At 37.8% G+C, this 14866-nt stretch overlaps 1 protein-coding gene and 1 long non-coding RNA gene across 2 annotated transcripts; one reads left to right on the top strand and one right to left on the bottom strand.

The window, feature by feature from the left end:
* Positions 1 to 5023: 5023 nt before the first annotated feature.
* LOC124294756 (zinc finger MYM-type protein 1-like) lies at positions 5024 to 9103 on the top strand. Its single transcript, XM_046741688.1, has 3 exons — positions 5024 to 5071; positions 5244 to 5772; positions 7398 to 9103. Exons 1-3 carry the CDS (start codon positions 5024 to 5026, stop codon positions 9101 to 9103), a joined length of 2283 nt encoding a protein of 760 aa, XP_046597644.1.
* Positions 9104 to 11806: 2703 nt separating this feature from the next.
* LOC124294496 lies at positions 11807 to 14562 on the bottom strand. Its single transcript, XR_006904371.1, has 3 exons — positions 14496 to 14562; positions 13750 to 13852; positions 11807 to 12253 (listed from the first exon to the last, which is right to left on the bottom strand). It is a non-coding gene; the product is annotated as an uncharacterized LOC124294496 (long non-coding RNA).
* Between the last annotated feature and the right edge of the window lie 304 nt (positions 14563 to 14866).

Raw genomic sequence — 14866 nt, 5'->3', positions numbered from 1 at the left:
TTTTCTTTCTTTACAACAATCAAATATTAGAATATCGGTTCACTAGCCGTACAATCCCTACAGGGCGAAATTACAATGGTCTGAGCAACTTATCTTTTCTAGATGCCTCGTCGATCGTTGGCTCTTTCTTTTAGACTCCGGGGACTCTCGGATGGTGATTTGGCGGAGAATTAATTTGTGGAATCTCCCGATGTTCGACTCGATCGGGATGGGCCGTCCGTATCCAGTCCACGTTACCCTCCCTTCCTCCTTCTCCAGTTATTATAAATTGGCACGCGTCTGATCTCTTCAACGTCCCCGGAGAGAAAGAGAAAGAGATCCCGTGGTCCCCGAAAATCTTACCCCTTTCGCTGGCCGAGCGACTACCGCGAACGTCTCGGCTATTAACGCTACTCGGCGCCGCGTCGCCGATCTCCTCTAGTTTGCCATCTTAGTGGCCTAATAAGGCCGCGAATATTTGAACTGGGCATCGGCACTTACATAAGGTAGTTGTTTTTGAGACAGACAGTCGCCTTTTCCGAACGTAAAAAGTCTGCACTCAGTATACCGTCTTCGATGATAGGGAAGGAGTTATCGACAAGATGGAATTCGTGGCGTGTATTAGCAAACTCGATGTAGAGACTTCCTATTGTTCTGATGGATTCTTCCGTTATCCCTGAAATTGCCTGATGTCCGTCTTTGTAACGTGGACTCTTGGGTCGATTTTATCGATTTTTAAGAAATTAATATTAGCGCCAGTATCTATTATTAGTGTCACGTACCCATTCAAAGACTGCGGGCATTGTGTTCGAATCTGTGGAGGGCCAGATTCTATTTGTACGGAGCTGACGTTTGGTTTGGACGCTGCTCCGGTTTGAGGGAGGTCGATGCGTCCGCGCGGCCGTCCCTGAACTCGTTTAAATGGCTCGCGTTGCCTGAATATTCGCGATGCTGCTTTGCTTCGTATGAAACTTCCGGGTGGACGCCTGCATCGCAATTCTCGTTCGAGTAGTCTTGTGTTACGTAATTAACCCTAAAGTTCGATCGTGAAGGATTTGGTGTGTTATACTGTTGTGAGCGTTGACTGTCATTTCGCGTCTGGTCTAAAGGGTGGTTTGTCGGGTCTCTTGCTCGATATTGGGTATTGGGATTGTTCTGTTGTTGACGAATGGTGTTATTTTGGAAAACTCTTGAATCTTGGTGGAATTTTGGATTCTGGGGATATTGGGACCGGTTTGAGCGGCACTTATCGTTTGAGTGGCCTTTGCGACCACACTGCGTGCAAGTTGTGTTGTTGCGCTGCCTCGTTCTGCACTCTTCTATACTATGACCTGCCTTCTTGCAGTATCTACACACTACTAATACGGAAGGTTGTTCAGGACAATATTTATCGATGTGATCGGTTAATTTACATATACTACATTTTATATGGTTTTGTGTTTCGTAGTTAGTATCACGGTATGAGGCTAGTTTACGTCTATCTGATAATAGTTTTTCAGTCTTGGTGGCCGTGTCTATAGCCATTTGCAGGGTTTGTGGATTCTCATGAGCTACTCTTATTTTTAATTCGTCTAGTAACCCTTTGATAAGTCTTAGTCTTGCGGTCTCTTTGATATTTTTCTTTAGCACTTGAGCACCACTGATAGATTCTGAGGCATCTATTGATTCGCACGCTTGTCTTAACAGATGTTTTATTCTAGCACCGTAATCTAGAACACTCTCGTTTCACCTCTGTGCCGATTGTGCGAGGTCTAGCTGGATATGTGGGAGCTGTTGTTTAGACGCGTAGGCCTGTTTTAGGCAGTCTAGCAAATCTCGAAGAGAATCCGGATTATCTGACTCTATATATTTACTCGCGTCGTCTTCGATTTTCGTGCGAATGAGTGTGGAGAATAAATTCAGTTTTCTGGCTAAGACAGCTTGTTTTGCGCATTCTACTTTAGTTATGAATTCGGATACGGGCATATTAGTGCCATTGAACGTGGGAATCAGAGCCAATGCATCTTTAAGAGGCAGGTGCGGAAAAGTGCTTTCAGTAGCCATGTTGTAAATTTTAATCTAGGATTCGTCGACTTACAAAGTGAAGATGAAGAGAAGGAATGGAAGAAAATGTTACATTCTTCCGTGAGGATGTTGGTCCAGCGATTTCGTGTCTGTAGGCGGTGATGACGTCGGTGTGCGTAGTGTTGTACTAGAAGTCGTGAAAAATGAAGATGTTGTTCTAGTAGCAGCAGGATATAGTTTTTCAGCAATATCGATTTGAAGATACGGATTTGTCTGTGACGTTCGTGTGAATCAGAGATCGTTGATTGCGTTAACGTATAATATGGCTTTCAGAGTGTCTTCAACACTATCACACAGTGGTATTACTTTTGTATTAACATCACTGAGCTTGCACACTTCGGAACCGGTCTATCAGATGGCACTTCATGCGTAGTACACACGTAAAATTGTATCACTGGATTTCCGGAAAGCGAAGGCCACCGCTGCCACCAATGTTACGTCCGTGAGTAGAGTTACTCCTGAGCGGTAAGAGTAAACTGGTTGGCTTCGCTTTTACGTTCCAGGTCAACCGGAAATCAGGATGAGGATTGAATAACGTAGGGTTTGTTTGAGATATTACTTATATATTTATTTCGAGGAAGCTCAGATGGCGGTAAAAACGAAGTGTGCTGTATGAAGCTATGTAAGAAGTCTAGATGTGACGTTGTTGAGAGTCAGAATAGGAGTGTCCCTCGAGACGTGAAACGTACGGGTGCAGAAAAGGTGTGACAATCTAGAAGTAGGGAATGGAATTTGATGAGTAAGCGCGATAGTGAATAGCGTGAGACTAATGTTTTTTTGTTCGTTGTGTTCAAGGACAAACACCATACATACCCGAAGGTGCTGTGATTTTCAATTAAAGCTGGAATTTTTTAATGACAGATTTCTAATATGCTTCTTCTATAAAGGTGTAAGTTGTTCGTTTTCTTTCATCAACCTTAGCGACATTTCTATGTTTACAGTAAAATGAACGAATATGCATAAACTCGTAATTTAAAAATTATGTCATTCGAAACCGCTATTGCGTATGCGTTTGGGTCCTAAAGGACAATAAGAAATCATCTGTTAAAAAAATCAGTAACCGACAGGTTCAGACGGTCTCGTTTTGATATAGAATGCCTTACACATACATACCGGTGGATTATCTGTTGAGTGTGCTTTTGCTATATGAATGTTGTTCTCATCTGTCGAATAAATTAATTAAACAAGTTTGATGATTTTCAGATAATCTTTATTATGTAAGTGTGCAATAACAAATACCATGAGCAGAATGCTCTAATTGCCATCTATCATATAATAGAAGTACCCATAATTTATTGTTTTGTCTACTATAAAAGAAGAATATTGATATCGTGAATATACCATCCATTGGATAAAATGTTCCGTCTTCCTCCATATAAAGTTGTTTACAGCTCAAACAACAAGAATGCCTCACCAGATTTGTGTCGCTCAATATCTTACCACAGAGCCCGCAGTTCAAGAACGTGGGTGGAACCATAGCTATTGCGAAAACATACAATGTACATAAGGGGGTTCCCTAATGTACATTGACGTTAACGTATATATCTCCAAGTATAAAAGTCCACGTATTTAAAAAGTGGAAAAGGATTCAACAGCCCTATTCCATGCAAATTTAAACAGAAACACTCCAATGCATTTTCATTTGATGGAGAAGTAAAGAAATGGCATGAATTCTACGAATTTACTATTGCGATTTCGTAGAATCCGTGCTATTTCTTTATTTCTGCGTCAAATGGCAATATCTTGGAGTATTTTTGTTTAAAATCGTATATAGAATGGGGCTGTTGAGCCCTTTTTTGCTCTTGCGATACGTGGACGTCGATATTTAGAGGTATGTATATCAACATTTAAATCGACAAGGGCACCCCCATAAGTTACATTAAAGATAACTCTGAGGTATCTTTACACAATTGAACAGAAGCTTGTACAGTATTATCGTTCTTTCAAATGAAAACCACGTTTCTCACTTTTTTCTATATTATAATTACATGAAAACTCTGGTAATAAGTATCAGTTAGAAACGGTGGCAGAATGAATTACGTAAGAGGTGTAAGTTCAACCCTAAATATTTGATTAAGGGGATAGATGTACCTGGAGAGTTTGAAACAATCGATTTATTTTGCACCTTCTGAAAGTTCCATGTCTTAAGAATGTTCTTTGTAAATTTCACATTCATATGTACAAAATTGGCATAATTATCTCATTTTGTATGACACGTGTTCGACTGTTCGAGCGCTCGAGCTCACGGGAAGAATCACCCGCAGACGACGACCGAACCGACCCTTTCGTCAAGCTGCCATTCTCACAACAAGAGCATAACCGCATTTTAAACGCATTTTTCTCGGAGCAATGTTTTCGAAACCGGTGAACACGATATTTCGATAAACGCTCGATAGATTCTTTTCAAATGTACACAAAATAGGCGGAGACACACTTGGAGGTCGTTAACGATCCTACTTTTTCAAAACTGACCTTCATTTTTTCAAAATTTTTCCAAGACGGCGGAATTTCACACGAATTGTTCGTACTAAGATTTCATTTAGTCGCCATTTATAAATAAAAATTGAAGGAAAAAAATGGCGGTTCTCGACGAATTATAAAATATATTGACTTGAACAACTCGTTTCGTAACGTTTTTTTTGTTTCAGATTAATCATTTCCCCGTAAGAGTATCCACCGACTTCTTCATCCGGCGAGCGTGTCCTTTTTTGCTTTCAAAATTTTTGGATCTCTCTTTACACGCTCGAAACATATGTGTATTGTCTAAGCAAATAGTACATTATGTAACAAGGGAATAAAGTCGGAGATTATTTCCGCCGGTGAGTTATTTTCGTTTCGCTCGGGCGGTAGGTAATTACCAAAGAGAATAGTCGACTTTTATTCCTGCGTTGCATAGGTATACTAGCTTGCGAATGTTAAAATTAATTAATTTAAATATAAAATAAAAATTTATCTATTTAAAATTAATTTCAAGAAAACAATGGGTAGGTGTTGTGCTGTTCATGGTTGCTTAGTGTCCGAAAGGCAAGTGAGAATGTAGAGAAAGTGGCTTTATTCAAAGCACCAAAAATGAGTAACCTCAAAATAATATTGAAAATTTGTGTTATTAACAATTAATTCTAAAATTTATGTAGTTTTATAATATTTGAAAAATATTTTTATTTATCTGCTTAAATATAAAAATATATATTATTTTTAAGGATGTTGAATTGCGTAGTAAATGGAGCTCAGCTTTGGGACAAGAATTAAAAGCTAGCAGTTTTATTTGCGAATTACACTTTAATCCAGAGAATGTGATTAAAACTGATCGAGAGATTTTAAAAGATGGTAGTGTCTATGTGTATGAATACCAGAAAGTTCATTTGAGGAAGAAAGCTGAGCCAAAATCACATACTAATGACGACAGTGAAAACAATCGTAGCTTGCTATTAAATAATGATTCTTCAACAATCTCTGATATAAATGACGATACGACAATTGGTGACTGCAGTTTTAATTCCGTTGAGACAGTAACTGTCAATGAAACAATAGAAGCTGAAAATGTAAATTCTGCAAACACGAATTCTCCTGATGGTGAAACTATAGAGCCTGAAGTTATAAATGCTGCAAATACGAATTCTCCTGAGGATACAAATACTGTTATTGCTGATGACAATTCGCCGGTTATAAATGAGCCTGGAGACTTCTCTTTTCATTCAATAGAAAGAATTTTAGAAGCTCAACCACTACGTAAAAATTGGAGTTGAACAGTCATAAAAAATTCTTTTATTTCATTGTCATACATAAATTCAAAATTAGAATTAGTTTGCCATGCTAAAATTGATATGTATTCAAAAGTAACGGTAAGAAGTTTGAAAATAATGAAACGGTAATGAAAATAATTATGCAAAGAGTATCATAAAATTTTTCTTGTATTATAGGTAATCAATGCAAAAACAAACATCGCTATTAATATGGATGTAAATATCTCATCAATAGCTTGTGTTTGGCAATTATTAAATTCTTTAGAAAACACCTTTTTCTGTAGTGGAACTGGATACGATAACAAAAAGTAACTATAAATCCAGACACATTAATTTATAATAATAAATGCAATTATTACCTAGTATTTTGAATTTCAAGTGCCGTGTTTAAAATGTCATTAAGTTTTTGACTTTTATTATTATAGATGTTCAGCCACTTGTACAGGGCTGGATTTAGGGGGGGGCAACCGGGGCTACAGCCCCGGGGCCTCCACGAAAGAGGGGCCCCCACAATTGAGACTTCGAAAAAAAAATTTTCAAATTCCAACTAGTATATAAACACTAGTAAAAATTTTTTTACGCTGTTTTCGCTTTTAGAAATTTTTCTTTCGCTGTTTTGCCTTGCAAGTAGCAAGTGTGAGTTTTGTTTCTTTTTATTGTAATCTTCAAAAGCCCTTTGCCTGTTCGTGGCTATCTAGAATAGAATAAAAGTTGCCAATTCGATAAGGAATTGATAGAGTATATTCTGCGGATTTTGGCAGCCTATTCCCCGTATTTGCGTGTCGGTACAGCGATACCCGTTTCCCCCGTTTTTTGTCTGTACGATCCGTCGTAGCCTCGACAAGTGTCCGCTGAGTGGCGTGCTTGTAGCAGGGAATCCCGGAGTTTTATACATTCACGTGTGTCCAAGAAGCTACGAACTTGCGAAAATTGTCCAACAAATGTAAATTCTTTCGAATTTGTACGGACAGACGTAAGTATTTTCATCTTTATCTTGTAATCTACAATACAAACTGAATGTGATAGTTGATTGTGCAATACGAAAAGAAAAGTTGTTTTTCTCAACATTTGAATATGCGTTTGTTTGGTTCTGCGTAAGTTAATTATTTAATCGTTTAGGCGACTGGAATATCATGATCAAATGCCAATATTTGAAAGGTAAATTAACGCTTGCTCATTCAATTTTGAAATACTTTTTCTCAATTCACTCCTGTTTTTGTCTCTTATTTTTGAGGGCATGCACATAACTGGTCAGGTTTCGATACATAGCTCGCAGCTTCTCTATTCTTTCCATTTTCCACGTGCACTGCTCGTAACTCTTTTTTGTGTTTCTGCTAATATTTTTGTTTGCTCGACTATCATCTCCAGAACTATTTTCCTATTGGTTAAGGGCTTTTTCAGGCGTATATTTTCTTAACATTTCTTTTACAGTGGAATCATGAGTGATCGTCACAAAACTCCTCGAGTTTTTGCCAGTGGCTCTCAGAAGAGGAAATTGCAAGCAGAACGGGTCAAGAAATCCGAAGAATCTTTAGCTAAAACACCCAAATTGACCAGTTTCTTACGTCGTTGAATAAAGAAGAAATCCCTCAAGATCCTAAAAAAAAACAGGAGATTCAACAGTAAATAGAGATGTCGATAATATCCAAGATAATCCTGAGGGCCCGGAGGCTGAAGTTTCATCAGGCGACACCACACAATTTTCTATAACCGAATCTCAAACCCAAAAAGAAGCAGAGTTGAGCGAGGAATTAAGCGGTCTCAAAAATGACAAAGGTCTTTGGCCTGTTAATATAACAAAGGAAATGATCGATTATTGGGCGAAAAAAGGTTCCACGGAACTTCAAAATTGCGATCAAGTATCGTTGCAGAATTCAGTTCCTCAAGATCAACCTCGAGACACTTCCAACTTTGTTCGGAAATCTACAAAGAACATGTTTACACGCCGCAATAAAAATCAAGAGACCGTCAATCGATTCTGGCTTTGCTTTTCTCCAACTACGGGGAAAATATATTGTTACGCGTGTAAATTGATGTCCACTCAAAATACGAAACTCAGTGGAGAAGGTTTCAGTGACTGTAAGCATGCATCTGATCGTCTGTGTGAACATGAGATTTCGAAGACTCATTTGGAATCAGTAATGAGTTTACTGCAACGGAGAAGAGTGACAGGGCGCATCGACCAAGAGCTAGCCATGCAAGAGGCACAACAAATCGAGTATTGGCGAAAAAATCTCAAAATTATCGTTAGTACGATCAAATTCATTGCTGAACGCGGATTGGCCTTTCGAGGTGACAATCAAATTGTTGGCTCACCGAGAAATGGAAATTTTCTGGGAATTTTGGAATTGTTAGCCGAGTATGAACCAATCCTGGCTACCCATTTAAAAACGCATGCAAACAAAGGGAGTGGTCATGTCAATTACCTTTCGTCCACGATTTGCGAAGAACTGATCAGTTGCATGGGAGATAAAGTCCTAACTGAAATAGTATCCAGGATAAAGAAATCCAAATATTATTCGGTATCAGTGGACTCTACTCCCGATGAATCTCACATCGATCAGCTAACTATAGTTGTTCGATATATGGAAGGATCAATGCCAGAGGAAAGATTTCTTACTTTTTTACCAAACTGCGATCATAGTGGCAAAGCCACAGCAAACGCTCTACTCACATTTTTAGGTGACCATCAAATAGACATAATGGATTGCCGCGGCCAATCGTACGACAACGCTGCAAACATGAGTGGCAAATACAAAGGGATGCAGGCTCTTATTTTGGAGAAAAACCATTTATCAGCGTTTGTACCATGTTGTGGTCATTCCCTTAATTTAGTTGGAAAGGCAGCTGCCAACTCTTGTCCATCAGCTGTTCAATTCTTTGATTTCGTCCAGAATTTATATACGTTTTTCACAGCAAGTACAGAACGATACGGAATTCTGATCGAGAAATTATCGAAGAAAAAAAGCGGACAGTTTTACGTCTTGAAAAAGCTAAGTGACACTCGTTGGTCCTGTCGAGCTGAAGCTACGAAAGCCATAGTCGACGGCTATTCAGAAATCGAAGAAGCTGTAACCAGCATATCTTCCGATAAAGAGCAAAAAGAGATCACGAGGAATGAAGCAGCGCACCTTCTACAGAAGATGAGTAGTCTCGAAACCGCTTTATTCGCAATCTTTTGGAACGACATCTTGGAGCGATTCAACGCTACAAACAAGATGTTGCAAGACCCGCAAATGATTCTTGAATTGGCAATGCGTGCATTAGAATCATTGAAATCATTCGTGGAATCTAAAATGAATGATTTCGATAAATAAGAGGAAGCTGCCAAAAAAATATCTCAGACTGACGAATACGTACAATCACGCACCAGGACCAGAACGAGAAACGTGAGGTTGAATCCGCTTGATTGCGGAAAAGCGCAAGACGCAAATCTGTCACCGAAGGAGAAATACAAAGTATCCGCTTTTATCCCAGTGGTCGACCAGCTATGCGTTTCGCTTACCGAAAGATTGCATGCTTATGAAACTGTACGTTCGAGATTTGGATTTCTCAATCACATCGACAAGATGGATGCTGAAAATCTGCACGCTGCAGCAGAGGCATTGGTAAAAGTTTATCAGGATGATTTAGAACCTAGTCTTGGTAATGAGTTGGTTCAATTTGTATCTTTGATCGACTCATACAAAAAGGACTATGGAAAAGACCAATCTCCGGAACTATTTTACTACGAAATTCTCGAAGATCAAAATTTCAGAGCTACATTCCCAAACTTTGAAATTGCACTGAGAATGTATTTGGTTTTGATGGTATCAAATTGCACGGGAGAGCGCTCATTTTCAAAAATGAAAATTATAAAAAATAGGCTTCGAACCACGATGGGACAAAATCGTCTATCAAAGCTTTCTCTCCTGAATATTGAAAGTGATCTACTCCGGGAACTGGATTTCAGCGAAATCATCAACGATTTTTCGGCAAAAAAAGCTCGGAAGATTCCGTTCGTTAACGCTAGAATTTAATTTCAGATAATTCTCGTTTCCGATTATATTTATATGTTTGTTAAATAATAAAATAATCTATTTACTTTTTATATTCACGTCTTTCTAATTATTAAATTCTTCTTCTTCCTGACCGGAATTTCGACGAACCTTCATCTTTAATAAAATAATCTATCCTTGGTTCCACAACAAATTATTCATTGAAAAGCTCAACGGAAAAAAATTGTCTACTTTATTTGGAAAATAATTTGGGGCCAGGGGGCCTCCACTCCTTTGTTGCCCCGAAGCCTCTCGACCTCTAAATTCGGCCCTGCACTTGTACTGGTGTATTAAGGTGCCGCTGACCTGGATCTAAAAGTTGTAATCGATCGAAGCGCCCTCTGCGTAAGTTTCCTCGGTTCCAAACCATTCGAAGGTGGTACTCTCCACCGGGGAGTAGCGCAACACAATATTAGACAAAACGCGGTCGGTAAGAGGCCTGAATCTAAGTCAGTAACCATACCAACAGGATTGACCCGAATTTTGCATGCAAATAATGACGTCATGTGTGTAGCGATTGCATCACGACCGAACTGATTATTTTGATGGTTTTACGGTGAATATAGCAAATTCAATTTATTGTTCCGTAAAACACCCTTGAATATGGGACATTCTTTGACGAATCGGAGAGATTTAGGTAAAAATCGACCGACACAATTTTGATGTAGCTTAAAATTTTTTCACGGGTTCTATATCGAAAAAATAGGGATACGAATTCGAGGATTTTTTTATTTTACATATTTCGTAACATAGAGGGGATCGAAAATTTGATAATTTGGTGTTTTCTGGCACGGAGAACTCATTTTCAAAAATTCATAACGCCGGTTCTGTTTGAACTGAAAAGTTCGTTTTTTCAACCCAAAGCTAATAAAATGAATTTTAATGCAACAATTGTTTCATTTACGATTAACCGAAATTTATATTGTTATAAATAATTAATATGTTTAAATCGATTTTTAGCAATTGCCTTCACCTCGTAGCGAGTTCTCAGCACGACCATCGTATTCTCCATCAATTCAAAATACGTTATGGATAAAAAATTTGACGTAGAATACGATGGTTGTGCTAAGAACTCGCTACGAGGTTGAGGCAATTTTTAAAAATCGATCGAAACATATGAATTGTTTATAACAGTATAAACTTCGGAGTAATCGTTAATGAAAGAATTGTTGTAATAAAATTCATTTCATTAGCTTTGAGATGAAAAAAACGAACTTTCCAGCTCAAATAGAACCGGCGTTATGAATTTTTGAAAGTGAGTCTTCCAAGCCAACAAACACCAAATTATCAAATTTTCGATCCCCTCTATTTTACGAAATATGTGAAATAAAAAATCCTCGAATACGTATCCCTATTTTCTCGGTACAGAACTCGTCAAAAAAAATTTCAGCTGAATCAAAAATGTGTCGGTCACAAAGGTGTTTGGTTGTAAAAGAATGTCCCACATACATTAAAACATATCGCGCAATATTAATTTTATACAGCACGAAGTATTGTCAAAATGATTTCATAAATATCACCATTCACCATTTGTAAATATTTGGAAACATGTTCGAAAAATACGATTGAAACAAAACGGGTACGAATCGTTGTGGTCTCGTTTTATGAAGTTACGCCATCGGTCGTCCCCCCCCCCCCCCCCCCTCCGCCAGCCAACTCCGCTTCTCCTTGTCGCAAACTTGAATGGTCATGTTTATTTTCCGTCCGTGCATTACATTGTATTCGATTATTCGCTCAGTCTACGGATAGTGACTGTGCGCGAGAAAAAAAAATCTTTGTGTCGGCAGACGACTGTGCTCGAACATTTTGTATTTCCAAAATACAGAGTATTTCTCATTCTTCTTCAGAGGTTTTCTATGAGGTACATACATGATTATCTCTGGTTAGTATTTATACATATATATATATATATATATGTACATTATACAGTTGTATAAAACGTGCACCCCGACTTAAAATTTTTTCGACTTACGCCGTCAATGCCGGAACGACCCATAGCGTAACTTCGGGGTATTACTGTATCGGAATCATTCTGAAATTGTACATCGCTTGTTACACACAACTCTACTGACAATAATGAAATAATTTTATGTTCGAAGCTATTTTACTAGTGAAAATGGTTTCAAAAAATGATTATATATAATATTGGAACACTTTATTCATGTTACTATGGATATATGAAATAATTGTTGACATCGACGTTGAGGATTATTTTTATACCCTCTGAAATATTAAATGCAAAGAATTAGTATCTGAGATTCGAGGTCACTATGAAGCTGCGGGTTGTGCGAAACAGTTTCCTTCTCCCGGTTGATGGGAGTTTCTAACATCCATTGCGAAGTAATGTCATTTGAACATAGTTCACCATTCCATGAAGATATCCTCGCGGCATGTGACATTGCGTCCGTCCAACGGTTACGACGGATTATCCTGTAAAATATAAGCGTGTTCATTTGGTTGTTTCGCTTTTTCAATGCAGAATCCATAACATGATTAGTACTTGTCGATAAAAATATACTTTGGCAGAGAATTCGTGCCCTCCCCTCCTTATCTTATAAGGACACATACAAATACATGGGTCCTCTTCTGTTCTCTTACAGCCATGTGTCGGCGCCATCTCACTATACCCAAAAATGTTAAAAGTGAATGGTCGAATCTGACGAAATGGAATAGTGTGATTAAAAATTTTGATCATCTTGAATAATCCGAAAAGTTGAGATAATTCTTTTGAAATTAAGATATTCATTTTTTACGAATCACTCTAAATTTCACCATATTCAATATTTTACTACCGATAGCAGATATCTAATGTATGGTCATTTGGAATGAATATGAATGGGAAATTCCTCGTCAAACCCGACGGATTATTTGTAATCGGAAAGATTTTTTACAGAATGTATAAAATGGTAGAAGCCTCGCCAAAAAATGGTACCATTAAACAATTCGTTCGTTAATAACAATTACAATGTTCAATGTTTCCGGATAAACCAAAGTTTTCTACGAAAGCTTATCCTCTCTGCTCGCGAATGTGCTGTGAATAATTTTTCTACGTCAAGTAGAACCGGAGATAAGATATTTATTCTTCAAGTTTGCTGCGCGCTCATTTTGCAACAAAATTGAATGACTCGGTGCTTTCGGAAAAAAAAATCGTAGAAATAGGTTTTGACTTTTTATGCTCACATATCACTTCGAAAAAGCTTTCATTGTTTTGGAAAATACGCGGTCACATTTTGTCAGAATGATATTTCTGACTCAAGAACCTAAATTTCGTCCCAACTGACTTTTTATGGTTTACATGATGAAATAATAACAGTCGTAATATTTATTTTCCTTAAGATTTGAAATTTCTCGCATATTTGCATCGTACTTAGGGTATATGTCAACACGTGTAAATTTCTCCAATTATCGGAAAAGAAAATTACCGTACGATTATAATAATTGAACTCTCCGAGCATTCGAATCTAGGCTCCGATAAAATTGTGGTATTCACAACGAAGCATTCAGCAATTCTTATGTTCTGCACACTCCTAACGAAAAATCAAAATCATTATATATGAAGAGAACAGAGAAAAGAAAATTTGAAACACGTATACAATTTGGTTACTCAATATTTTGAAAAATGTATAACAGAACGATGATCGAAACAAATGTCAACAAAACGACGATCTTTCGAACGCCACGCTTTCGAAGACAAGACGATTTGTTTTCTACATTTTTTTTCTGTACTATGAAAATGCTGGAAGTCCCTCACCACTCTTCAACGGTATACATTTTCGTAGAAATACAATGAGCATCATGGGTACAGTGAGAACACTCTGGGGCGAGTTTTTCCATACTTATGAACGGTAGTGTATATTCATTTGAAAAAAAACCGGCAATTTCTCAAATAATGAATTGAAAAATCTGAAAAAATTCACGCAGAGTACCTTCTAGTAGTACTTTGATGTAACCAATTATGGGGCAGATCTGAGATGGTCGAAAAAAAAGTGGCCGAGTTGACGGAGAATCCTTCCTTTTCGGGTTGAATTCCTAAAATATCGATTTTTGGAAAAAAAGGTGGGAACCGAAGTTGTTCAGAATTTGATTCTCAACAAGTTTGTTGCTATTAATTTATGCCATTAAGTTGAAAATAAACGAGATAATGGAAATATTTCGAATTTGTCGCTATTTTCAGGTTTAATTCCAAAAATCTTGATCCTAGCAGAAAAACTGTAGGAACTAAACTTGTAGGAAATCAAAATTTATACAACTTTTGTTTCCACGGTTTTTCTGTAAAATCAAAACCGGCCGAGTTATTCAAGAAAAGCCATTTTAACCTAAAAAACCATTTTTCGAATATACGCATAAGCATGATTTACATGCATGACGTACAAAATTATTTACAAATTAACCGGGGAATTTCGATATCAATATCTGACGATGACCCAAGAAATTAAAAGGTTGATCGAAACAGAAATCGGAAAAAATTAAATTTCCATTTCTTTGAATGAAAAAAGACGTTTTCCCGAAAAATTTCTTAGGAACTGTCGACTCCAATTTTGACAAGGATTCGCCCTGTCAAGTATTTGCTGTGAATTACGAATCACCCTGCATAGCAAGTGCAGATTTGGCAGGATTCTTGTAAATGATATGTATAATTGCATAACAGAAATTTGCAGTATAAAACACTTACCATTGCAACGAACGATTCGTTCGTCGGCGCGTCAAATTTAACCTTTTTTCGGTTCAGCCGTGCGACGTAACTCATCCATTGTTGCACTCACAAGATTATTGTAGTTTGTAACAAATATATGTATACACACTGGCCGCGTGAAAATTTGCACGTGATTAGAACTTGTGACACGGCAAATTACCAAAACACTTGCGTTTGCTTCGTTCGCCGCGAAAAGTGAATGTGGACGGTACGCGAGGAAACGCAGAAGTGACGGCCGCTCGGATAGTGGGGACAGTGGGGTGTGAGGGATAGTACTCGGAATCCGAAGAAGTTGATTCCTTCGAGAGTTCCAAATTTCTGTGAAATCTTATAGGATTGTGCCGGATTTG

Source organism: Neodiprion lecontei, chromosome 5, assembly GCF_021901455.1.
Source record: "Neodiprion lecontei isolate iyNeoLeco1 chromosome 5, iyNeoLeco1.1, whole genome shotgun sequence".
In the NCBI taxonomy this organism is placed as follows: domain Eukaryota; kingdom Metazoa; phylum Arthropoda; class Insecta; order Hymenoptera; family Diprionidae; genus Neodiprion; species Neodiprion lecontei.
The sequence above is the reverse complement of the archived record's forward strand: the minus strand, read 5'-3'. Positions and strand labels throughout refer to the sequence as shown.